At 38.3% G+C, this 27,708-nt stretch overlaps 1 protein-coding gene across 1 annotated transcript in view; it reads right to left on the bottom strand.

The window, feature by feature from the left end:
• Window positions 1-27,708, bottom strand: part of MGAT5 (alpha-1,6-mannosylglycoprotein 6-beta-N-acetylglucosaminyltransferase) — a 116,283-nt gene that overhangs the window by 26,904 nt on the left and 61,671 nt on the right. Inside the window, exons 4-11 of the mRNA XM_027893110.1 lie at window positions 26,544-26,620; window positions 24,960-25,049; window positions 14,265-14,336; window positions 13,059-13,220; window positions 12,031-12,200; window positions 10,967-11,101; window positions 4,710-4,843; window positions 746-879 (exon numbers count right to left, since the gene is read on the bottom strand). Coding sequence (XP_027748911.1) covers window positions 746-879; window positions 4,710-4,843; window positions 10,967-11,101; window positions 12,031-12,200; window positions 13,059-13,220; window positions 14,265-14,336; window positions 24,960-25,049; window positions 26,544-26,620 — 974 coding nt within the window. The remainder of the gene's footprint in view (window positions 1-745; window positions 880-4,709; window positions 4,844-10,966; window positions 11,102-12,030; window positions 12,201-13,058; window positions 13,221-14,264; window positions 14,337-24,959; window positions 25,050-26,543; window positions 26,621-27,708) is intronic.

The raw sequence follows: 27,708 nt of genomic DNA, 5'->3' as shown, positions 1-27,708 counted from the left end.
TGTTTTTAGGCCAGAGGGAAGGCACACAGAGGATATGGGCAATTTGGAAAAAATCCAGTTATTAGTAAGCAATCTCTTTGGAAACTGCTTGAGAGAGACACTCCCAGGGGTGTCAGCCTGGAAGAAGGAGCTACAGAAAAGGACTGTGGACAAAAGAAAAGGACCACCGTGACTTAATAACAGAATATACTTTAACTTGGTGAAAATATGACCCAGTTTCAGTGTTATTCTGCTGCTCTGGTCTGCAGATAAAAAACAATACAGTAATCACAATTTTAAAGAAACAAAACTCTGGTATTATTAGAGGGAGAGAAAGGGACATGGCTCACTTCTAGGGCCTTTAGTGAAAGGTAATTTCCAGTTCAAAATGCAGCATATTTCTGGTTGTAGATATAAGAAAAGAGATAATTGAAATACACATTTGCTTATAACTGATTAAAGGTCACAGAGACTCTGACACTTTCAATTTCCCATTATGTTCAACAGCTTCTGCATTTTCCCGAATAATTGTGATATCAAGACTGTATTTTTCATTCTATCAGGTAGGTGTACATAAATAGCAAAGGACCCATATCAATCTAGTCAGAAGCTTCCCATCAAAAAGACTTCAAAATGTTTAACTGAATTATTTATATATATTTATTTTCAGAAGAACAGGTTTAGGCAGAAGGGATACTTTTAAATTAAGAGTTATGCTTTATTATACTGATCAAAATAAACCTTTCTATGAGTATAGAAAACTCACCTTCCAGAAATTATCTACTTTGCCATAGACGAGAGATTGATTCTGCCTTTTGATGTCATTAATATGTTTGATGTCACTGGAATTCAGGTGCTGCTCTACCACAAATCCAAGGAAGCTGTTATCCGGAGTGTGAGCTGGAAGAAACAGAACACATTCAACACCTCTGAAAGTACCAGTTAATGTTACAGTAGAGTGAATGTTGTGAGAAAGGAAGTTATAAGGAACATATTATTCGACAGATCATCTCCTTCATATTAATACTGAAAGATAAATTTGCTTGCTTTATTATCAAAACCAGTTCTTATATTTCTGCTCATGTGCCTACTGAAGTAAGCAGCTATTTTCTGCCTTGTTTCTGATAATAAAAATTCTGCAGCTGGGCTGACTCCAACGATAATGATTTTTTTGTGTGTGTGCTAAGCTTTATTTTATTATTAGAGATAAAAGAAACAGAAAAAAATCCAGCTTGACAATCTCAGAGATGCAATACCAACACTTTTTTGAACCCCCCCTGGATTTATGCCTGATATCAAAGCTCTTTGTTGCTTAATGGCATAAACAAATTTTAGTGAATTTCTTGGGTTCACCTCTTACACCAGAATTGCTAACACCAACCATCCAACTCACTGTGTATTATGTATCCATGCTAATTACTGGCCTACAAAGTCACACTGTGTAAATCAGAATATGAATTTCATTGCCTAATTCACCCAGACAGAGGGATCATAAAATATTGAAAGGTGGCAAGTGAAGTTAACAAAACTGTTCTTAATCCAATGCCCAGAGAAAAAAAAATGCAGATAAAGGATAAGCAATTTACTCATAGTTCTTTCTGTATTATTTTTAGCCTCTGTTGGTCTTTTTCCAGCAGTGACTTCCAGCAACACTGGCCACTGTTCTCCTACAAAGACATGGACATTTAGGCTCATTAAAACTGTTGCTTTGGTTTGGTTTTTTGTGGACAGGGTGTTTAATTCCAGGGATGGACTCCAACATTCAAGGCTTCAGGCAAACATCCGTGCCTACTATATAAAAGTTACTCCAGCATGGGGAGTTTTTTGGCCTCCCTGAAAAGTATCACAACCTCAAACATAGAAATAGGCTTCGATAAACACAGGATCTCCTCTATAAGCCTCCCTCCTAAATTCCGGCACACAAGTTGACAATTAAGCACATTTTGCAAAGTTAAAGAATCCAAAACAAAAACAAACAAACAAACAACCCCAAAGGCAACACCCCAGGCACTCACATGCTACATGCCATGTTAAATTTATAGTCAGAGTTATTAAAAAATACAATTTTATTGCAATTATGATGTTTTGCTTTTTGATTCCTGAAAATTAGCCAACTGGCTAATGCAGCAGAACAGAGAAACCATACACTGTGTATACATCCCTCTGTCATTCCATTTAGTCTTTCAAATGACACTGCTTTTCACAAAAAATGCCTCAGCAACTGCTCTGCACTCACTTAGACCCAAGGACTTTTTAGAATTTTGCATAGGAAATGGCACATGGAAAATATGCCTGAAAGGGGGCATTTTTCCATCCTTTCATATTTTTGGATGAGAGACTGCATTCAAAGGAGAGGCAAGGCAGTACACTCTCAAAAGAAAAATAAACCTTTGTTAAAGTCAAGATTTAGAACTGGTGGAATTGAGTGCCTCAAACATCACTGACAGGAAGCACTCAGATGGATTTTTAAGCAAGATCATGCAGTTTTAAAAGTACCAGTGCCAGTATTTTGCATAAAAGTATTTTAATTAAAAAAAAAAGAAAAGAAACCAAAAACATAAAAAGGGGGAAAACCTCTCATGGTTCTGGAAAACTCAGAGAACATTCAAGCACTTGGTAATATGCCACAGGTTTGAATATGCCATGCTTGTTGCTCAGTAATAATTTTCTGCCCTTATAATCAGAGTTCTCAAAACATAATAGAGTCTGGGGTTCTTGGGAAGCTGTCCAGGGTTCCAATCTGCCATAAAATCTTTACTGATGCGTAATATGCACTTTAATCACAACCTCATAAAGATGGTGTTATCTCTGCAGCAGAGAACAAACAACAAATACAAACTCTAAATATAAAAAAACATGCCAACTCTTCTGCACCTAGTAAAAAAAAAAAAAAAAAGTAAAATAACAATCTACAGCACTGGAACCGCTCAGGTTTCAGAATGAGTTTGCCTGCAAAGGAAAACCCACAGTCATTTCCAGTAGCAAAAATTGGAAATGGTTATTTATTAAAATTCCAGCATAGTCATATGCTTCGGAAAATTCATCATGAAGTGATTTTCTCTGAACAAGAGGCTGTAAGAGCAGTCTGTACTGCCACAACAGGGACCTCTGGAGAGATTTACTTTCTTCTGCATTGCATGGAGTGGGACTCAGTGGTGCACACACACAGCTGTTCCACAAGTATTCAGCCAACTATTTTCCTCAAGTGCATCACCACCCTTGGTGTTACCTTGAACAGGACCTCACATACAAATTTCCCAACAGCTGGACTTCTTAAATAAAGCCCAATCGAGCTCCTTTTCCATTTAGGACATGAACCAATAAATATTAGCAAACGTGGATACGGAACAAGCTCTGCTTACTAATGTCCAGACACAAGCTCTGCAACCACTTCCAAGTCACATTTCACCACCACATGTTTTGTTACTTGCTTCCAAACAACTGTGAATGCAGTCTTTTATCTTTCGAACAACCTTCACTTATATTTCTCCCAAAAAACTTGCGGAGAAAATGTTGACAGACAAAATATGCCTCTCTCAAGAATTTTACAGGGCAACTGAAATCAAAAGCGTGTCAAGCAGACAGCAGCATGTATAATTCTGCTGTGAAAAGCAGAAAAGTTTGAAAGACTTGACTATGAAGTCTGATGAGAGGGAACAGCGCGTGCCCTGGCCTGAGTCTCAGACGAGGAACAGCAACAAACTGTGGAGGTCGGCTGGTCATTACCAAGTGTTTCCTTACAGATCTGGGCTGAGCAGCTGCTGCACACAACATACACTGCCCTAAGCCTCACTTACCATCCAGCCAGCTGGCAGCAGTGACTTTCTGCACCTTTCAGAGATAACACACCTAAAACTACTACTACCGTGTGCAAGAGAAAGGCCCTTTGATTCTGGAACCTAGTGCCATAAAGTCAAAGACTAGGTCTAGAGCAGGTCACAGCAATCATTTAATCTGACCCAATTTATAGAGAATTTATATTAATTTTTGTTTGTGTTGTTCCTTTTTTAAGTTTGGTTGGGGGATTTTTTGGAAGATATTTGTTGATGCTAGGAAGATCTACAGCGATGCTGAAACCTACTGGCTATTTTTCAATAGCCTTGTACATTGCTGGCAATTAAATGTTAATTAGCTCCCTTCAGGATAAATACAATATGAAAACCCATTAGGTGAAAATTTTGAGAAAGCCACAAAAAATTAGAGATAAAGATTTTTTTTTTACTGAGCGTTTATCAATCCTGAATGAAAAGAAATTGCAAAGGAATGGCACTTCTCACTTGCTGAGGGACAAAAGCAGAAACAGAACACTAGAGCTAACACAGTTACAAACTTCAGTTCAACACGATGAAATGCAGGAGTGCAGTTCATAAAACTGTAATCCAGCAAGTCTGTCAAAAATCCATTGCTTCATTGTGAGATTAGAGAAGTCAAAACTAACAAAAGCTCACTGACACTTGAGGGAAAAGCCAAGCACCGCTTTCCACGGGCACCCAGAGAACAAAGTTCCCTACCACTGTTTATATTAGGTTGACATTCTTATTTTCTGATTGCTGGATAAAAGCATGGCAGAGCTTTTGCACAGTCTACAGACACCTAGTGACATGATTCTGCCCATTTAGCAGTTGCATTGTATTAAACCATGAATTCGTCTTCCACGATAAAAAGGTTCTTCTTAACGACAGCACTCCTTTTTAAAGTTCTAAACTATTTATAAACATAGGGGTACTTACGGAACATTGTATAAAACTGCTGTGGGTTAAGGTTCCACTTTCCCCACGGTGTCTTGTGACCTTTCGACTGGGCATAGTGGGCATGGTTAAACTCTGGTTCAGTTCCAAAGGAATCCAGAACTCTTAGCATGCACCTAAAAGAGAAGAACAAATTTACTGTAGATACACATATATACGTAAATTTAAGAATGTGTGTATATATATATATATATATATATATATATATAGCTATGCTAATTAGGAAGATGTGTTTTGTCTTTGCAACTGCGGGTGACGTATAAACTGAAGGTATATTTTAATTTCAAACATTTCTGTTCATATTACATTCACAAAGACATCATGAACAGAAAATTCAAGGATATATCAGATATTCAAATAACAACCCTGGAGCTTATTTTGGGTTTCTTTGTTCTTACAGGACGAAGTTACGCTTTAGCATCCAAGTAGAGCTTATTGGAATGCTACAGTGGTCACCTGCATTTCCTAGGGCTCTGAAGTAGAATTTAGGCAGAAGAAGAGAGGATTCTTCATCTATTATCTGAAGTTCTCAACCACTACCACAAAACCAAATGCAGCAGCTGAGGGCCACATGCCAAGGAGATCAGAGCAGAATACTACCTTGTCTTTAGACAATTGTATTTAGGCTCCAGGTTCTGACTCTTAGACCTACTGGAGGAGAATCGAAGACAGTTTAGTTTGCTGAGCTCTTGCAGTCAGACAGACCATTTATTTGTTTATGAAACATTTTATCACGGACTTTTGAAGAAACAACATAGAAGTCAAATGCCTGCAACGACCAGCATAGAACAGAGAAACTCTGGCACTGGATTGCAAAGGGCCTGGGATGAGAGAATCACACTCACTCCTTATTTAAGCTCCTACTAATTTCTTGAAAAACAAATCACTTCATTTACAAATGTCTCCTTTCAAAAAAAAAAAAAAAAAAAAAAAAGGTCCATGGTACAGAACAGGTAGAAAAAGTCTCAGTGTGAGGAAGACAGCACATGTTATAGCATAAACACTGAAGAAGTTATGTTTCCAAAATGCAGCCTGCCAGCCCTTTGACATGGCTTGGGCAGGAACTTTATGGCCATCACACTGGCCACTGGCTCCACTGCAAATGAACTGGATTACAGGGCTCCAGAGCTGCTGACCCTGCCATTCTTCAACCCCCCAGAAACAACATTTCAGAAAAGATTTATACAGGATGTGCTTCCACACCATGTGCAATTGTGTTATAAACACATGAACTCTTATCACTGCATATTGTATCACCAGGCTTGTACACGCTGAGGAAACAACACAGCCTCGTGGGTGGCAGAGAAGGGAGTTGGCTGCAAAAGTTAATGATAATAATGGCTTTATTTTCCCCAGTTTTCAACATTTCCCACGTGAAAGAATTTAGCCCTCAAAAGGCTAAAGAACTTAGCTCCAACCATTTTTCAGCTTTAAAAGATGAAAGAATTTAGTCCCTAAAATACATTTACATATTTCTTATATGTTGCTCCTTTCTCTGAAGTATTCATTAATTTTGGAACTAGAAAAAAAGACCCAGCAACATTTAAACTTTCATATGAAATGCTACCTTTGTATTTCAAAGTACAAATTGAGCAAAATGTCATTTTTTTTTTAACCTTCACAGAGATCCTTCAAGCAAAAAGAAAGTCAAAATATACAACACATTATGATTCACCAAACAACAAAGCTGACAGATCAGTTTCTGTGCAGTGTTTTATGTCAACTGTTCTCAATGAAAATATTTTACAACAGTGGCAATTATCTCTGCATCATACAAAATACTCCAGCAGGACCAAAACAACTTCTGCACTGATGAATCATTCAGTAATAAAAGCCCTCTTACTTCTTGGCAGGCCTTAAAACAAAATTCCTCTCAAATATGCAGCTTTTGGCCAGGTACTTGAGTACAGGGTAATGAAAAATGGGATAAAGCTACTGGAAAACTTCAACATTACTGGACTTTGTCAAATCATATAAGTAAGCAGCACTACATTGCTCAAAGTGCTTTGTTTCCTCTCTTTTTCCTGTATCCAGATATGGAGCACTAATGGCTCACAGGGATATGTGGAACTATGTCCAGTACACACAGGGTCTCTAAATCAGGGCAGGAGTTGTGATGCATCAGAAAGCTAAACCAGAAAGCAGGGAAAACAAAAAAAATTTATGTGATTCAGGAATAAAATAAGTCAGAAAAAAGACTGTAGCAAAAAGTGCAAGTGTGGGCAGAAATGATACGAGAGATCAAAGCTTCAAGTGGTGAAACTAATCCCTGAAAGAAAAGAATTGCTAAAGATTTAAAGCCTAGAAATGAATGTAATTAATACCAGTTATGCTGAACTGACGTTTCAATATATGTAGGAATACCTCATTTGTTTACTCTAGTACTATATTCTCCATTTGTTCCACTTCATGGTTTAAAGGTCTTCCAATATTTTTTTATTTATTTTTGCATACAACGCCTTAGTATTTCTAAAGTGAAAGAATTATTTTTGAAAATGACAAAATGACAAACCTTTTTTTTTTTTTTTTTTAAATCAGGGATATATTTTAAATAAAAATCTTAATTTGGTGCACTTTTAAATGCAGTTTTTCACTCTGTTACCCTCTTCTTTCCTAAAATGTCAGCTAGCTTTAGCAGTGAAGCTGCAAAGAATTACAACATGCCCTGAAATTGGTGTCAGACTGATAAGTCTATTCTCTGCCTAATTAAAAGGATGACTGGTGGGTAGCAAATTGCTTTAGAAACATCCATATTAAACTGGGGCTTTTTTTGTCTAACACATTAGAAGTTACAATTTTGGTGTTTATTAAAAAAAAAAAAAAATCAGACAAAAGCAACCCAGGATTATTTAAAGGGAGGGTTTTTTTCCATAAATATTGGGCAGAAGCACAATCTTAACCGGGGTGTCCTAGTGGAAGTATTTATACACATTTATTCATACACTTCTCCCACCTGAGGTTATAACTTTCCTCTAGTTCCATCTACTTCATCTCGGTTTAAACAAGCAACCTGTTGCTGAAAGCAACTCGTGCTCGCGCAGCACAAACTGTTCAATAAAGAGTACACAGAGGCAGTGGCTGCAGACACCTTCCTGGGAGCAGGGTGCTTGAAATCCAACCAGTTCTGCTTTGGAAGCTCTGCAGGTGCCCTGGGCTCTGGCACTGCAAAGTGCCAGCACAGACACACAGACTCCAGCGTGTCTTGACTTATGTCCAGGCAGCTCAGAGCAGGAGCAGCTCCTGTCTGCCCATGGAAATCCTCACACACACACACACACACACACACACACACACACATTAACTTTCAGGCCACTCAGTACTCACATTTAAAATGCAAAAACTAAAGTTGCAAAATAACCCTCCTAAAACAGATGTATTCTAGAGAACATATACCAAGCAGGAACGTTGCTCATTTTTCAGGATAGCTGTCATAATTATTTATTTCAAGAAAAAAGCCAGTTGGATTTTTGGCATATGGGAATGAGTCATTGCTAGAGAGACTGGAGAAAAATGAAAAAGTATCAGATTCTTCTGTGCTGTATGGAGGATGTGGGTGCTAAGAAAGGCAATGGGCTGCACTTCTCTAACTATATTAAGCTACTAACTTTTATGTTGTTTCATTGTACATAAATTGCATTCAAATATCCAGACTTCGGAGCTGAAAAACCCAGCACGTCCAGGCATTCTTCTGCTTGAAAATAAGGTGCACTCGAAAATGAGATCTGTTTTGCTATACCACAGATAAAACATGTACTGCCAAAAGTCAGTGGTGCTGCAGAGCTCAGCTGTACAAAGAATATCTCAGAAATTCTCCCTCCCCAAAGCAGCAGGGTCATCCTTTCGAGATAACAGTTCTAGAAACCTGATTTGCAATTACCAAAAATTACCTCAGGGTTCAAGTTCACCCAGAAAGATTATATAAAGCACTCTTACCAAGAGACTGCTCTGAAGGTAGAGGTTTATTCTACTACTCTATTCTGAACTGAAGCGAATAAAAACATTTTAATTCATTTGCGTTTGAGTCTGGTCTGCACAAACCAGACTGAGGTGACCTGCACATGTCTACTGAGAAACACTTCTTTAAAGACAAACAAATATTCCTACTGACATTAAATGCAACTGAGAGAGAAAGCAAAGTTTGTAAAGAACAAGGGCTATAAAGCAGCTTTATTTGTGATAATGTTTATTTTACTGGAATTACTTAACCAGAAACACACAGCTGTACTGTTATACTACACTTAGTGTTTTCAAGTTAAAAATATTTTGATGACAAAATTTACAAGGTAAATGAGAAAAAACAATGATTGCAAGAGGATCCTGAAATAGGAGATAGCTATGAATTAATTCTCCTGCTTTAATCAAGTCTGTAGTCTCTGCTCGACTCTGGACCCTGTTTTGTACACTGAACTTTAAAAAAAGCATCAGCTAATTAGTGAGATTCACAGCAAATGCAACAGGTTTGATGAAAGGTGTACAAAACCTGAATTTTGTATGTAATGATTCAAACCTCTAAATTTGTTTTTTAAAAAAGGATATCAAGTATATAAGACATCCTAGAGGCTGGCAGAGAGGAGAAGAAAGTCATTTGTTCCCCAGAACCACATTAGAATAAGTAATAACGGGCAGTTTGCAAGAAATCAGGCCAAGAAAAACACTTTAAGGAAAAGCTTAGCTACATAAGACAATGTGCTGGGGTATTGTTTGCTGTCTTCATTAAAAGATTGGGCAAAAGTTTCTCATGAAGGACAAATGCACTTTGTATTTTTTTCAGCAAGGCTATAGATTAAGTGAGGCTCCCTTCCATTCCATCAAAGCCAGTATTGTAGAACAGAGGCAATTAAGATATTCTTAATTCAAAAGCCTGACAAAAACTACTACTCTACCTAAGGTATTTAGAACTAAACCCAGTTCTGCTCTCCTAATCTGGAAAGCATCAGCCATTACCACAAAATAGAAATCAATGAAAAGTGGATTGATAATTCAAGATTTAATGATTCTATGAAATAGAAAAGCAAAATTGAACAGCTAATCTAATAATCTCAGTATCATGGTGTATTTCCTTATCTTTGTTCCAGAATATACCAAGTAGGAAATTGAAAGGAAACAGGAAGAAATATTTAAAATTTATAAGAAAGTTTCATCTCCTGACCACAGTACTGGATGTGATTGCCCAGTGACAATTACCTCTGGCAGACAGACAACCAACTGTAGCTCAGTGGAAAATGGGATTATCTTTATTAGCAGGCTGCTAAAAACTAGAATATCCGTTTACTCCCCTGCTTCAAAAAAGAGATTAAGAGTAATCTAATCTGCAATGTTGATCACAGTACTCCCATTTAAAATCACACGGGAAAGATCCAATGCTCTAGAAAATCCTGGGGTTGAAAGAACACACCTCTTCTGCCTGCAGTGAACACCTTTCAATACCTTCCTTCAAGCAAGACTTACTGGATTTGTGGATTATGAAACACAGCTAATTCGACTAGGAATAGAAGAATCAAAGTCAGTAATTTAGATTTGGCTTTGTTTTGTGCTGATAACACACAGGAGGCTTGCTGATCTAAAGTTATTGACAAAATAAATGAGGTTCTAAAACTGCAGGCACTAAGAAGACTGTACGAAGCAATTTCTGGTGACCTCATCTTAAGTTTTCAATGGAAAGATGTTTATAAATTAAAGAAGCAACAACAACTGCTGTTTATTCTTCAGGTCTGCCCCTGGAGACAATTCTCAGTGTTTTAAGGAATGGAACAGAGAAAATTGCATTGGGCAACACAATCAGAACAGATAAATCTCCAGGATCATCGATCCAGGACGGTTACAAATGTCAACAAGCAAAACATGCCTTTGGTGTTCCTAAACAAAACAATCCAATAATCTCTCAGCTCATCTACTAATTTACAGAACAAAATGGGGGGGAGGGGGGGGGGTAAAGAAGGGAGGGAAAAAGGGGCAAAGATGATGCCTGAAGAAGATAATATGATTCGTTAAGATTAAAAATGCTTGAATCCAAGAATCTCAAGCTTGCTGGGGGGGGGGGATGGTAATGATGGCAAGCAAGAAACAGGTAATAAATAGCTCCTTTACTCCTCAGAGCTGAAGACAACAGAGAACCACATTTTCACTTCTAAATAAATTCAAGTTCAGATGAGTGGACTCACTTCAGTATTTTTTCATGTGTTATTCAACAAAAGCTCTTTACAAAAGCAGTTTCAAGGTGAAATAAGCGTTATACTTACTGGTAATGAACCCATGATGGACCAAGGGTTTTCTTAAACTGAGTGAGTCCCACGATATCAATGTAAATGAGTTCTACAATTTTATCTCCCTGGGTAGGGCAGCCAGATCTGTTACCTACAACCTTCTTCATAATCCTAAACAAAAAAAGAAGGAACATGGAAAAACCATTACTTTCCAAATACGTTGAGTTGATGCTGTAATACTACTCATTGCAATAATTCCAGTTTCTGAAAAAGTTTTACTCTTTTACTGTTTCCAAATCTCAAACCATGTAAGAACACTCTAATGCTAGAGATGCTCAGAACTTATTAAACAATTTTTATATCTCACTAAAGTGATAACTTTCACTAAAAACCTCACCTAGTTTAAACAAGAAAGCAATATGGTTGGAATGTTTAAGAACAGTGTGTTTTAAGATACTGAAGTTATATTTAAATTATAAAAATTATTTAAAACAATTTCTGACTTCCATTGACAGCTTTATAGCACAAGAGTTCTCTATGAAACAGTGCTGTCGTGTTTCTTATTAAAAAATGAAAGCTACAGAAAAAGTGTATCTGCTCATGCTTAAAACAGATGTTTTGTGTCTAATGCTGAACTAGTACGAAAAGCAGGACAACCAAGAGTGAGGCAGCAATTTGACCTGACATAAGCAATTAACTACATCAAAAGTAATGTGTTTAAAGGATTTAAAACTTTATTTTTAAATGAGATACTGAGTGAAGAACAGCAGAAACTGAAGAAGAGGACACAGAATTAGGCTGGTCTGTAACATTTCCTAGTGCAGCTGGTTAAAGCACCTGGAATGTTAAAGTCTAAGCTGCTTAGTTTGAATTTTACAACATTCATTTATGAAGTCCCAGGAGCCTGGAGCTACAATGAAAACACATTATCCTTTCCATGGCACATGTACTTAGCTCATGAAAATAATCTTATCGTCTGTTTAGTGAATTATCACTTGCATTTTACGCTTCAAGAAATTATATACTGCTAATAGAAGCTTCAAGAGTTTACAATTCTTTTCTTTTAATGCCAGTTTCAAAAGTGAAAGTAATCTCCTTACTCCTTGAGCTCTGCCAGTGAAGCTGAAATCCTGATGTCATGGCCCAGTAAGTAGAGAGATGTAATTAAATCACTCCACTGGACTAATTCACCAAGTGGGCCACCACTAAACGCATTTTCTGCAATCTTGAATCCAGATTCTTTTGTCAAAAGCCCCAGATGAACAAGGATCTGGAAAGGAAAGTCACATGTCACAGTTATCGACATTAAACATGCAACTGTTATACCTTAGGGCATTTTTTCTTTCTACTAAATTCCAACTACGGCCAAAAAAAAAAAAAAAAAAAATCAAGGAAAATGATCCAATACTTCCACCCCAATAATTTAATTTTGTAATGAAGGCAAAGACTAAGAATCTCAGGCAAGGAGCTGAGCTGCAGCCAGCCAGGCTTAAGAGAGGGTAGAAACATTACTGTGTCTGGCCTGCTTCCATACAGAACTGGCTCCAGTAAGAACAAGGCAGGGAGGGAAACCTGTTGTGGTGTTTACACCTTTTGGCTTTATCTTCATTGGTTGAGGTAATTAAAAAAAAAAAATTAAATTAAATAGACCTTTTCACTTCAAGAATCTCCTGATTTAAAAAACTCATTACAGGAGGTCTAAACTGATCCAATCCAAAGCTGTGGTCAACTTTCAGTCTACTCAAATCCAAACCCGACCTACACCATTTAAAGCCTGAATTTTGGACAACAAAGATGTACAGCTCCTCTGACTCCGTAAAAACTCCAGTGCCATCAGCTTGCAGTGAATTTGCAGCTTCTCCCTTTAGACACTAGTACATAGTCTCTGTTTTATCCAAAACTAAAGAGGGCAGAAAATTTACTCCAAGATTTACTCATGGAAAGCACGTAAAGCATCTGTAAAGCAAACACCCACCATAACGTAAATCAAGCAGCAAAATATTTCTTGAAAAGAGGCACAAGCACAAACAGGAGCCTTTCAGACATGTTTGGTATTTCCATTCTGGAACAAGAAGCTTGGAAGAGCCTATAAAACTGCAAGTGACAGGACTAAAATGTCCTCATTTACCTTTTTTCGTTTTCTTTTCTCCAAATTCTGTTTTACTGCAAGTGATTTAATTGCTTCAATCCAGGTATCAGCCATTCGTCTGATCCGCAGCGTCATCCACCTGAACTCCTCGTGTCTTGACATCATTTTGTAGAGATTATCAAAGTTGATACGAATTTCAGCCTTCAATTAAAGCATTAATAAAAAAATCCCAAACATTAGTTACTCACCGGTGTACTTTTCAGAAGTAGCAAAAATGCTCAGATGTGAACTTTGTGCTTTAAATTCCTCTTTTAAGAAAAAGAAATGGAAAAAAAAAGACAGTCCTAGCACAAGTTGAGATTTTAGTCCAAATATTAAGGATTTATTTAAACAGACATTTCTAAGCTACACAAATTACTGCTATTTTTATTAGTGGCATTTGGTAGCTCAGAATATGTTTGCAGAGTTTCAGAGTGTGTTTATTTCTGTTTATTTTTGCTCATGTGCTTCAAAATGAGATTAAAGTACATCTAAAACACAATACAGAACAGGATGCTGAAGAGTCACATGCATCATGAATCTTCCAAATACAAGGATGTCTCCAAGCATACCATAAAGGAAAAAACATTACTAGGGTATAATTTTTAAAGGAAATACTCATTTTAAAGCTGATCTAAGAACAATTGGTTTTGCAAAATGAGACAGCCTATATCTATGTTATGTAAGCAACGTTCATACACAGCCCAGCGATTATCTTAAATTATCTTAAAATACCTAAGTGCTACATAATTAGGCTGAAACAATTTAGAAACAACTTTACGTGCTGTGGAGTTTTTAAAGGGAAAAAATTAGGAGTAATCAAAATGTTACTACAAACCTGAAATGGATATAAGCCTTTTATAAAAAAGGTCCAGATTTATGGGACAATAAAGATGAACAGTTTCACATATAGTTAATACTGGTGAGCAGTCTATGGATCTGTAATTTTTTTTCAGTATTTGTGTACAGTATTTCACATATTTAAACACAAAAATGTTTTTAATGGCAATCTACCACTAAAACCACAATACAATGACTGGAGAAATGACATGAGCTACGTATGTACAGTCCAAGAGGAAAAAAAAAAATATAAATTCTAGTCTTATTAGCATTTATGTGGCACAGGATTCCAGGATATTTTGCGTGAATCACAATTACTGAATTACTTCTCATGTTTGTTCTTATTAAGAGCTTGGTTGTTCTTACCACTGTTTTTTGATCCGTTTCTTCATTAGGATTTTTAGCTCTCCAAGGTAAACGAGGACACCAATTTTCAACCTGTAAAATAATCACACAAAATAAATCATCCTCTTCTACTTTCAGCTGATCTCTGCCTTTACATTACACATTTGTATAGCTTAAATAGGACATCACCTGATAATACAGCAATCACTTCAAGGTAAAACTGCTTTTTGCAAGAAAATGACTTTTTGAAATTCAGTGCTGTTTTAACCTTGCAGATCTGCAACCAAAAGTCGCATTTAAATATTCATTCATGATGATGAAAACAGAAGATCAAACCTTTTTAAGACAGAGGTCAATTGTTAAAATGTTCAAAATACAGTTTCTCTGAGCAGTTCTTAAATGTTTTCAAGAAGCTTTTGATGCTTCTAGACCTTAAAACAATGTGTATTTTGGAACATTTCTCATCTTTATAAAAAGATAGAGCTTGATAAAACCCAGGGATCAAAGTTCTACCTTGTAACAATCCAGACCAAAAAAAAATAAGAATCACAGAATCAAAGCCATCAAATTACACATTGTATGAACAATGTAATTATAACGTAAGTAACATTCATAATTATTAACAGCCGTAATGCTTAGAGAAACATGATCAATGGAAATGCAATACTTCTACTATTGGCCACTAGAAAATAAAAAAGTACAATAGTGAGTGGTTAGGGAAGAAACAGGAAATGGATGCAAGTCACTGAAAGCTCCTGTGCTCTCCTCAGGGATCTTGCTTGTCCTGTAGAATCCTTATTATTCGTATGCCTGAGAAAATGAGACCATTTGCTTTGGGAAGCAGGAATCTCACAGCTGGAGGCAAACCCATGAAAACTGAAACATGACTGTACTGTGAAAAGGGAGAAATGTAAAAAGCTATTGGCCAGCTAAGACACCCCATCACCACTCATTAAGTTCACAGCTCTCAGAGAATTAGAAGTCAGGCTTGCTCTTATGGTTCCCCCCATGCAGACCTGTCAAAACACAATTTTAGCTTAATCATGCTGCAGTAAGCCTGAAGCATTGCAGATTAAAGGCTTAAGATCATACCATATGATTGCCTAGAAGACCAATCACATGAGAATAAATGAATGGCCATCATAACCTCCTTAAAGAGAAGAACTTAGGTTCCTCAAACAGATTATAAAAAGCTAAATTTGAATACTTATTTAATCTACTCAACGTGTTTAATATAATGTTTGAAAGTAGTGACTTATCAACCTCTTTCAAAAACATCTGATTCTTCACTGGTCTCCAACTCTGGAACCATACTAGAAATTGCAGCAATTAACAGTCCTAACTTTTACAACCGTAAAGTCATAGAATCACTGGCAGAAAAGAGTTGCAAGCTCCATGTTACAAATCATGCACAGTTGCAAACTCTCTGTCTTTTTCTGTTTTAATAGTACAAATTTTGCATTATTCTTAGCGTTAACGCTGATCTAAATTAAGACATGACATTTCAAGGACTACCGTGCGTGCCCCTTTTCTGGCTTCATGTATTTCACATTACACCACCAGGCATCCTAAAGGAATTGCAGATTTTTCAGAGCTGCCAAGGACAGTTAGCTGCGATGCCTCACTGACTGAAAACCAAATATAGTTCTTTTGTGCTTTTAGAAATAGTCCCTCTAGTCTAAATTACATTATGGTAATTCCCATTGTAAATAAACACTTGAGGAGCAGATTTAAAGTACTATCAGTATCTGCAGTTGGTCTGCCTCTCATTTTTCCCTGTTGATATTCAGTCAATTCCTCTTTTCATTGGAAGGACCAACGTAACCCACCAGAGGACTTTTTTTGCAATTCTTCGAAGTATTTCAGTTGTTTCGTTATTTTCAGGACTGATAAATGCACTGTGAAGCAGCATAGGCATTTTCTTACAAAAATAGGAAAATTCTGCTCATTTTTATGAGCCAGTGGCTCACAAAGAACTGTTGGATGGGGGATAATAATTAACAAGTGCACCAAGAAAGCAAAGATGAAGCAAACGAGTCTGATGTGCTATGAAAAGGGGAAAGAAGAAACAACATTATTAATTAATTCAATGACACAAGGGAAAGTGGGCATGGAGAGGCAAAATACTGACTGACAAACCAGCCAAACCAGGATTACCTTAGCAGTGAATTTCAGGCATTCTTGGTCAAAAAAAAGTGAGGGTTACACATGCCCCCAGGGAAGCGATGTTAAGGCATATGCAAGAAAAGGAGGAGATCCAAGACAGCCAGCATGGCTTCTCCAAAGGAAAATCAGGCCTGACCAGTCTGGTGGTAGGTCAGGGCAATCCCAAGCCAGGAGTCTGGGAGAAGAAGTCACTGAGAGCAGCCCTGTGGAGAAGGACTTGGGGGTTCTTGGGGATGAAAAGCTGGACATGAGCCAAGAGTGTGTGCTTGCAGAAGGCCAAACACATCCTAGAGACGCAGTGGATATCTCACCTCTGGAAATATTTAATACCAGGCTGGATAGGGTCCTGAGCAATCTGATCTAGCAGGTGACATCCCTGCCCATGAAAGAGAGGCTGGAAGCAGATGAGCTTTAAGGTCACTTCCAACCCAAGGCTTTTTATGATTTCTGTGCCCATTTGATGCAAACACCAGGATGCAAACACATGTGATAGTAAAACCAGCCAAAATGCTAATACAAATTCTGTTGTTCAGAACAAGAGTTAATTCTGCAGATAATTAAAGAATCAACTGGAAGTGATAAGTGACAAATAGGCATCGGCAGCAATACAGGCTCTGTGAAAACACCTGGTGCCTCGAACTTGCTTTTCTCTCCTTGCTTCCAAATTACCTTAAGAAAGCTGACTGGCTTTCTCTGAAACTACCAGGGACAAGACAGAGATAGAGCATAGAATATTCCAGGAAGAATTAGGGACTTTGATTTACAACACATCTTGTGGAAGCTCCTAATACAGAATGGGGCAGGGACAGGGGGACAGACTCACAACACCTGCTTTGCCTGAAAACTCAAAAGTTTTGCAGAAAATGCAACAGCATTCAAGTGTGGCTTGTTCTGGGCCAGAAATAACTATGATTAAATAACAGGTACAGTGGGAGAAAAATGTGTGTGTGTGTGTATGTGTATATATATATATGATTACAGACAGGAAGATGATATAGCATGGGCTAATGCTGCAGGATGCAGTTACAAATTTGGTATCATTCCATTCATACACACCTTTTCCCTGCCATTGGCAATGATGACAGAAAGGATTATGATATCACTTGTCACGGGTTCACGTGGCTGAATGTTTAGTAGTAGGGGGCCATAAAGATGATTTCAGTTAGAAGCTACTAGAAGCTTTAGCTATTCTATGAAAAAGCCAATGATAACCACTTCCAGGATGGACTTCCTACTACTAGCCAATGGTATTCTGTGATAACATCCCTAAGAACACAGGAAGAGAAGCCTGTGCCACAGAACTTTCAGCTGGAGAAGAGAACAAAGGAGAACATGAGATAGCAATGTGGACTCCAAGGTCAGTGTAGCAGGAGGGGGGAGGAGAAGGCTGAGAAGGCCTCCCTCTCCCCCTCCAGCAGGGGAAAGACTCAAAGCCGAGATCCCTGCTGCCTGAGGAAGATTATCGGGGTGAGGAGACTCCCCCTACAGCTCATGGAGAAGCCTCCTCTGGAATAAGTGGATGCATGAGGAAGCTGAGACTCCGAGGGAGGCCTAAGATGAAACAGAGTCTTGCTGGAGACCTGTAGCACATGGAAAAAGAAACCTACACTGGAGCAAGTTGTCTTGGGTAGGACTTGTGGTCCTGTGGGGGAATCCATGCTGATGTAGCTCATTTGTGACCCAAGGGACAGCAGATTACGGAAGAACCTTGGCCCGAGGGATGGACCTATGCTGGAGAAGCCTATCAAGGACAGTCCCCCGTGGGGAGGGACCCCACAAGAAACAGGGGAAGGATTTAAAGCTATTACCCCCTGTAACTGTGGTGAAGACCACGGTGAAGCAAGCTGTCCTCTTGCAGCCCATGGAGGAGTAACCCACAGGATGGCAGATTAGCAAGAGCTCCTGCCATAAGATGGACTTAAACAACAACTGACCCCCCCTTCCCTGTCCCCACACTGCTAGGGGAAGGAGGGAGAACATGGAGGGAAGGGGGAGTGGAAAGAAGCTGTTGTGTTTTAAGACTGTTTTATTATTTTTAATTCTTATTCTGTTAGCAATAATTTAACTTTAAGTTTGTTAACAATAAATTTAGGTTCTATCTATTTTGAGTCTGTTTGCCTGTGAGAATTAATAAGTGAATCTCCCAGTTCTTATCTCTACTCAGGAATTCTCTGACTGTTTTTTTCCTCTCTCCTCTGAGAAGAGCAGAGGGGGGAGGAGGGGGGAAAAACAGTTTTCAGTAAGTGTTTAAAATTCGGCCAAAGTCGAAACCACGACACCACTAAAGTGGGTCTAGATGAAAACTCCATCACAAATATAGAAATACTTCATCTTTGTATTTGTTTAGGTACACAATATCTTCATGCAACAAGTATGAGCAAGGTGAAGGGGAGCAGTGGTGTTCATTTGGATCCTGGTCTTCATGTTAGTTTGATCATTTAAGACCAAACACTGAAGTTGTCTCCAAAGAAGGAACCAAGACTCCTCTTCCACCTTCTCAGGACAACCTTCCTCTCACTGGGTTACCACCAGTTCTTTCTCTATGGTTGGTCTCCATAGCAACCAACTGTTGTACTGTCATTTAAATGATTTAATAGGAAGGATGTGACACCAGACGGATTAGCAAAGACGACTGTTGGGAAGCAGCAACTGCAGATCTGAAGACAGACCATTTTTTGGATGAGTGATATAAATGCTAAGTTATTATTCAGAACACACTATATTTATCTCTGTGCTGTCGTATTTTCGAATCAGACCAGCTGTGCCTCCTGGAGCTGGTACTGAATTCTATGCCAATCAAATGCATTAGGTGGTCTTTGATCACGCTCAGGAAGTTACGTCCACCTGAGAAGTCAAGTGTTCCCTACTTGGTTTTGAATCACATTAGTCACAGCACTGCCTGGAGTATATATATACATATATTATATAGCCAGTTCCTTAAGGTTAGGCTGCATGGAAGTTTTGAAGTTCAAAATTTAAGTGCTACATAATTCCAGATATGAGTGAAAAGTTGGTGTTCTGAATCGCTTTGAGGTGTAAATTGCTAAATTAGCAACAAAAAAAACCCAACCAAGCAAACCTAAGAAATCTGAAGAGTATGTTTTATGGAAGCTTTGCTGGTATCTATTCCAGTAACTCTTCTTCAGAAACTCATTGAGACTGAGGTAGAGATTGCAGCACTTGACTCCATTACAGAGCAAGTACTTCAAGCACAGTTACAAGAACCCGACAAACATCTGTAGCACTAGAGTAGTCTGAGCATCTTCCACATTAAATCGAAGTATACTCTGCCAGCAGCTCTCCACATCCAAAATTTCAGAGTTCTTTATGCTTTTAAAGAGTCTTAGTGGGAGTTAAATAAAGCAGAGGCTGAAGGGTACACTCTCTGAGCACCTGGGATAATCTTCATTTTGGACTTTGTAAAGGGCAGGTGCAGCCCATCTGTGGGGAAGATAAAACAACTTTCTTTGCACATCAGGTGAACAAACTACTGCTCACTGTACTCCTATCCATGGTACAGGGCTGTCAGTCCCAGAGCGAAAAATAAACACAAACCTTCCTCAACCAGTGCAATATCTGGTGAAAGAAGGTTCATCTTTAAATTTATTAGGTAGCATGAAGGCAGGCAGAGAACCTGTAATGTTCACTTTGAGAATTTGATGTGAAAGAACTGCTCCCATTGGGAAGGCGACTTTCTCAGCTCCTGTATTTTGCTTGGCATTTCCTCAGTGACAAGTAGTCATTTGGAAGGTGTTACAGAATCTGCGGAGTGCAAGGTGACTGACTGCCTGTTTAGTGAAATGGAGGAGTGTACAGGCAACTTAAGATTTGGTTGTTTCCAAAGGCAATCTCAAACACTGGGTGTTGGGTACCCACAGCCCCAGTGACATTGCAACACAACATTTTATACATAATTGAGTTGAATTGATTGATTTAATCAATCAACAAATGGTCTCTTATCTAACTTCAGTAATGTGCACTAAATTTGATTAGTCTCTTACACTGGCATTTATGCCTTTTCCAACAAGACATAAAAAGACTAGTCCTAGTCTAAGGTGACAGAAGCAGGAAAGGTAACTGAGAACAAATCACCCAAATTCGGGCCAATACACTAATAGACAACTCGGGGAGAAAGTGCTGACTATCATCAGCATTTCAATTTCTTAGGGACACTTGTAAGAGGACTAAATAAGTCTTAACTTTTGCTGCTTTGCATTTCAGATGACAACACAGTTTTTGTCAAATTTCTGAGTATTTGCACAGATTTCAAAGAAGCTGGTTTGATGTTAGTTACACTGAAGAAATACAAACCATTAACTCCATGGCAGGGATTAGCTTACACATGGAGCCGAAGTTGTGGAAAGGGGACTTGCACATCATGTGAGCAAACTGCAGTAAACTAGAAAAACCACAAGGATTTAAAGAAGCTCTGTAATTATAACTCCCAGGAGTTTTCACTGAAATGTGCCTCAGACTACAGCTTTCATTCTGGAAACAAACCCATGTTCAAAATCACCTTTGGTTTGTATTTTTCTGCTTTATCCCTCAAAGCAGGAATAACGGTGTAAAGAAAAATACTCCCACAACCAAACTCTACGTTGTGTTTCCACCGAGTCTGAAGGACTGAAAACAAGAATTGTATTAGCACATGTGCAAAAGCTACAGGAGTCTCAAAGACTGGAATTCAAAACAGTTATTTGAAGCACTGGATTCCAAGATGGGTACCAAAAATTACACTTGCACCTGAAAGGGGAGTAGGAGATCGAAAGCCTGGGATTTTAGAGACTTGCCTGGCTCCAGCAAGTAAACACCAGTGCCATGATCCCTGGGAGGTGGTAACTTGCATCACTGCCCCCAGATGATCACCAGGCACAGCACCAGGCCCACTCCTGTGTAGAAGGCAGTCCTCTCAGAGAAAAAAAACATGCAGATAAAGAAAAAAAAAGAAAAAGAAAAAAAAAGAGCTATAAGCCCTCTTCACTTTTTTTTTAAGCTGAGAAACAGTGTGAAAAATTCATTTTCCAGAAGATATTTTTAAAAACTGCCTTCTTCAGCTGCAAACTGACATTTTGCAGTGAAATATATTTTGGTACTGCCTAGAAATTAATTTTTTCACGTTTTTCCCCAGAGGCAATGCCATGCGTGAAAATTATAACTCTGCCAATGCCATTACAGTGTTAAACAACTGCCTGTTTCATAACTATATTTAAAAAAAAGTAACTTCTCTATGGGCAAGTATGCATCATGCTTAAAAGGAAGCAAGTTCAACCATCCAGATACTTTAGCACTAATTTAACTTGCTTTTTAATTTGTGCTGTTTCTAATCCCTGTTGTGCTCTGTTCAAGACTCCGTTCGAGTCTGTTTTCGCTATTCAGACCATTTGTGTCTCCTCCAGTCTTCAAAGGCTCCAGCACAATTAGTGTTTGAAGACCAGAGAGCAGTGAGGCCCTGGCACAGGTTGCCCAGACAGGTTGTGGATGCCCCTGGATCCCTGGAAGTGTCCAAGGCCAGGATGGATGGGGCTTGGAGCAACGTGGACTAATGGAAGGTGTCCTTGCCCACGGCAGTGGGTTGGTAAGTTTTGGTAAGTTTTGTGGGTTGGTAAGTTTTAAGGTCTCTTCCAACCCAAGCCATTCTGTGATTCTATGACCACACAGTTGCCTGTCATGCACCAGGAAGGATCCAGTGCCTGCAGCAAAACAGCAAGACACAAGTGCAAAAATCCTTGCAGCTTCATCTGCAAGTTTGTACGGGGGACAGCTTTAAATCAAAAACCTAAGCCTGAATGTGCTGGATTCGCTTCTTGCTCTCCTTGGTTTGCCACACTTGCCACGTTCTGCTACAGTAGGCAGGACACAAGAGCACTGGAGAAGAGCTGTTCCTGCTACTGCAGAAGTGCCATCCAGAACAAGGCAGAGGAGACAGAACTGCTAACACTTGCACTTGTGCAGGCTCTTCAGAAGAGAAGACTTGGGACAGCCTGAACTTCGCCAATGCTATTTCTGTTTTGCAAACACATGTGGCAGAAACTTCACCGGAGCTCGTGACTGATACCCACGGGCTGGGTTTTATTCCAATCATTTGTTTCTAAAGCTTAACATAAACTGTGGGCCAGTTACTTTGTGTCTCTGTGGTTCTGACCCATATTACACACCAAAATGCCGTATTTTGGGCTCCGTTGTTTACAAGTTTAAAATTATATAACAAAGAGTACCAGATGAGCATAATGCAATACCCTAACTGAACTGCTTCAGAAGGAAAAGGCAGATACCAAAAGAGGATCACAGACACTTGTCACACCGGACTGTAGAACAAAAGTAGACACTTGCACGATTTAATGCACATTTTTTCTTTTCAAACTGAGGCTCAGGATTTGATGCATACATTGCCTTTTCAAACATAGCATGAGTGCACACAACCATCCTACTCCTATACTGTAACCCTGAAGTAAAAAAAGAAAAATCCTAAGAGTAATATCCTTTCCAGTACCCTAATGCATTTTAATATTTTAAATCAGCAGTTTTGACTTGAGAGCTCCGTAGACACATTTATCATTCAGCTCTGCAACCACACTATAAACTGTCAACTCTTCATCACTGTCCACTTTGACAAATTACTCCAGCAACAGCATTTCCAAGTTATCCCTAGCAGCCAACACACCTCATAAATCCATATCATTGTGGTGTTATTAGAATTTCATTTCACGCTTGCATTCGCAAACATTTAAGCTTTCAACCTCTGCTGCTGGGCATTAATCATTAAATTAATCATAGGATTAAGAACGCCAAATTTAAACTCAAGGTTAATAACATGCTCACCCAATATTAGTTTTACATTCTGTCATAAGAAAACGCTTTACAAAAAAAAAAGGACAAGACCTTTGTCTGGAGTTGCCAAATATGCACAGGCTAATTGCACTGTTGGCCCTTCACGAAATGAAAAGTTGCCCAAATTTAATATTGCTGCTTAAAGAAAAATTTCAAATCCCAAGACCCTGGAAAAAACAACCATTTGGCCTCTGTAAGTCTGCTCATATTTGGCCTTGAAAGATCAATCATGAAAAAGCCAACAGCATCGACTGAGTTTTCAAAAGAGGTGATCAGAGAAGATTGTCACGTAAAAACTGTGATTTAACAGAAATTCAAAATAATAAATGTCATCGAAGAATATTAGATTCTCGCATTCAGTTGAAATATATCTTCATTTTTAAGATATATCTGCATTGAAAACATGAAGCACCTGCTGGTTGACAGAATACTAATGACCAAACATAATTCTGCTGATGCTAAAACAAGACCTTCTAGTAGAAGACTTAGATCAAGCTCAGATGATTGATTATGAAACCATATCTCTAACTTCTATGATAAATAACAAGAGAAATAATATAGTCATCCTGTATCTTTTGCTTCTCCAGCTTCACAGCCCATAAATAAATCAACACTTGGTACTGGAAATGCAAAAAGTCAAAACTGTGATTCAACCCAGCCTTTTTTATGTCTTCACATACATGTTTTGGAAATGCATTTAACTACTGCTGCTTCAAGCAATGCCATCAAAAGTTCAGTGACAGTCAACTGAGTAAATTAACAGCAACTGCTTTCATTACAACTGAGTTACTTAGTATAACAGACTTACTGTTTTAATCTCAGATATATAATTTAAAAAACCAGTTTCACACTGTCAATCCTGCAGAAGCCAGGAAATGAATATTAGTTTTCAATTCTGCAGCAACATTGGCTCTTGCAGTTCTTTACAAGCAGCAAGCCACTAGACATCAATACTACCTCTAGGATCAGCTGCTGTTAGATATTGAAATTTTACTAGTAAGAAGGAAGAGGCCAAGTGATCAAATACACCTGACTTCTTCTGGTACACACACACTCCAAGACAGTAATAGAGTAAGTAACGATTAACCAAATTAATCCTTGGAAAACAGGTGTTACTCAGGAAACAGAGAGAAACCCTGCAGGACAAGCACCCTACTCTGCTGTGTACAAGACAGCTTTGGTTCTGATAGATACTTCAGCCAAAATATCTGCAATTTCACTCAAAAACATGATGTTCAGGGGTTTTTGTTTTCTCTTAACAGATCCTGCAATTCACAGTCTCCAAGCAGGAAGAGGCCATGCAGCTTAGGACAATTTACCGTCTAGTTCCACTTTCCAAATTTTACATTCCAAATGTCTCCCCTAAAATGCCTCCTTATTAGTACCTCAGAAGCTGCACTGGAATCAACAGAAAAAGTGTTCAAAGGCAAAGATCTATGACTGAGCTTCATACTCAGGTTTAACAGAATACCTAGTGTGGGTTCCCTGGAGAGTTGCTGCTTACATCACTTCAGTTACAAACGTTAGAATTCTCCAGGCTAGAAACCCCTGGAGAGCTTATGAATAATAGCAATGCATTGCATAATAATTCTGTTTTAATAACTTTTTCCTCCTCATAGAGTTCTTCTGAAGAAAATTATGATTTCGTTTGAGAAAAGTACAGTCACCAAAACTCTGAAGGCAATGGGATGTTCCCCTTCTTCAGATTAAAAGGTTACTGACCTCACTGAGGTAAATAAAAAAGGAGCATGTGGACCCATCTACACCGTAACTTGCATAACAGGGATCCGATCGCCACATATCCTTCATCCACTGCAACAGAACAGAAAACACAGTCTGTTAGGTTTAAGCACAACAAAATAACTTTGACACCAAACTCAGGAAAAACAGAGGAAGTTGAAAGTGACTATAAACAACCAGATAAAAAAATTACAAAATGACATAAAAGGAATTTTATTAACATTTTGTAGCATGCTGCATCTCTGCTTTCAGTTACACTGGGAAAGCAACAGCATAGCTGATGTACAGTTTATACAGACTGGTAATCAGGCAAGCAGAGACAAATATCAAAGGGAGAATATAATGGAGATCCAGACACACAAATGTGGTTGCATTGTGAGTGTCCCCCCATGACACTCTAGAATTTAACAGATCATTTCAGTTACCAAGACTGAAATCTGCCTGATTCTGCCAGGAATCTGCCATTTCTGCAGAAGCAAGTCATTAATTGTAATTCCTAATTCAATATTCAAATAATGCAAGACACAGCCACTATGCAGCCAGTTTGTCAAAACAGATTGAAACACAGACCAGAGATTCAAAACCTACAGATTTTTTTAAAAATATCACTGTCTAAGAATTTTATTTCAGAGAAAAAAAGGCAATATTATTTCACAAATACTTTGGTAGTTGAGCAATTTTACTGTTGTACCTCACTCATCATAGAATCACAGAATGGTTTGGGTTGGAAGGGACCTTAAATACCACCTTGTTCCAACCCCCACTGCCAGGGGTAAGGACACTTTCCACTAGACGAGGTTGCTCCAAGCCCCATCCAACCTGGCTTTGGACACTTCCAAAAAAACCCTCCAAACACTCCCTCTCTGCAAGTTTGGTGGGGATTGTTCGTCTGGGTTTTTTGGGGGGGATGTGGGGTTTCGGTTGTTTGGGTTTTTTCTCTTTCCAACCGAAGTCTGATGGCTTTGGATATTTAGCCTTTCCTAACACATTATTAGTCAAATATAGGATTTATGTAGAACCCAGTGTGAATTCCAGCATTCTGGTTGCACAGTTAGGGCACTGCCTAGCTCATGAGCAGAAGAGGAAAAAAGCTTTCAAGAAAAGGAGAAAAGAGGAACCACACAGAGCTGTGGGCAAAGAGAGGAAAGAAATATAAACATATGTCTTACTGAAACAGAGAAAGGGTTGGAGTGAGAGAGACACAGAATCACAGTCCTGGGGTGGGGAAATGTCAAATTACTCATCATGGGGAAGAAAACGGAGCTTTTCAAAAAGGAGAAGTTTCTGAATAACAAGATATAATTCAAATAATAAGGCATTTCGATAAATAATATAGCATCTTAATATAATATGGCAATTTTTTCCTGTCTTAGGAGGATGTCATTTTATTTCTCTGCAGCAGTAGTATTAAAGGCTTGAGGTGAGCAATGCTGTAGTGACACACACTCCTAAATATTCTTTTTTTAGACTCAGCTGTTCTTGCTTTACGTCACCGAGTAGTCATCTCTGGCAACACACATTCAATTTTTATCAGAACACACATAAGATCAAAACGAGTTCACTTACCTTTATTTTCCCTTCACAGTGAGGAAAACCATCCATAGGAGGCAATTCACACTGCTCTTGGGCTCCATTTATGAGATCTAAAGAGAAACACAGACCCCTGAATTTCATTTTACAGTTCTGACAGATAGTCTAATGAATCCTGCCTTTCATTTTCATGAATCTACAATCCAGACTGACTGAAGGGTCCTACTGTGTAATATCTGTTATACATTAAACTTGGTGTGCTTCTTTTTGACTACAGAAGAAAATGGTTGCACATAGCTCAACTCTGACTTGAAGTGCTGAATTACAAAAACTGCTCTATAAAGACTTAAAAATTAAGCTAATCCATACTGAGAATAACAAGAAGAAAATATCTTCCTAATCAAAGTGTGCTTAAAACTACTAATTGCAACAATTTGTTTTGAATTGTCAAACACTTATAGGATGTATATTGCTCTTAAACATAAAAACTAGCTTTTCAAGTTCTCTTATGATTTTATCAAATACCAATGATCCAAAACTTGGCATCAGATATATGACCTAATTAATAAATGTTGCAATATAATCTAATTTTACAACTGAGTAGCAGTACATCACATCTCATAAGAAGTATTTCCTACGGTCTCCCAAGATTTTTTTCATTCTAGATTATTGCAAAACATTAAAGAGGATAATATACAGCAACACTTTTAGCTCATGAGCCAAGGAAAAAGCAGCAGTTTTAAAGGACATTACCACATCAACTCCAGGAAGGGGCTTTCTTCTTAGAAGAACCCTATAATTCAGGCCTTTAAGGCAGGAAAAATTATTACCACAGTGGAGAGATTCTTGCCAAAGGCAGCCCAGGAAAAGGTTTTCAATTTAGGTAGTTCATCCCACAGTTATCTATATTATACCTGCATAATTTCTTGCTTTTCCCAGGGGCAAGAATCAAGATCATTAAAGCCAGTCAGCCATCAACCCAAGAACACTTTATGCTGTGGTGAAAGTGCATGATTTCATCCACAATACACTAATTAAAGAGCCCAGAAGAAAATACAAAAAAAAAAAAAGAAGCTGCAAGAGCAGTGGATAAAAGTTAGAACGTTGCATTATAGTATTACACACAAAAAAACACCACCTGGTCTAGCAGCATGTAGGTTTTTCTGCACAGTTTTTTTTTTCTTTTTTTTTTCTTTCTTTT

This window comes from Empidonax traillii, unplaced genomic scaffold, assembly GCF_003031625.1.
Source record: "Empidonax traillii isolate 1590-97213 ecotype Southwest subspecies unplaced genomic scaffold, ASM303162v1 scaffold381:size621868, whole genome shotgun sequence".
In the NCBI taxonomy this organism is placed as follows: Eukaryota; Metazoa; Chordata; class Aves; order Passeriformes; family Tyrannidae; genus Empidonax; species Empidonax traillii.
This window is presented reverse-complemented; position numbering and strand designations above follow the sequence as displayed.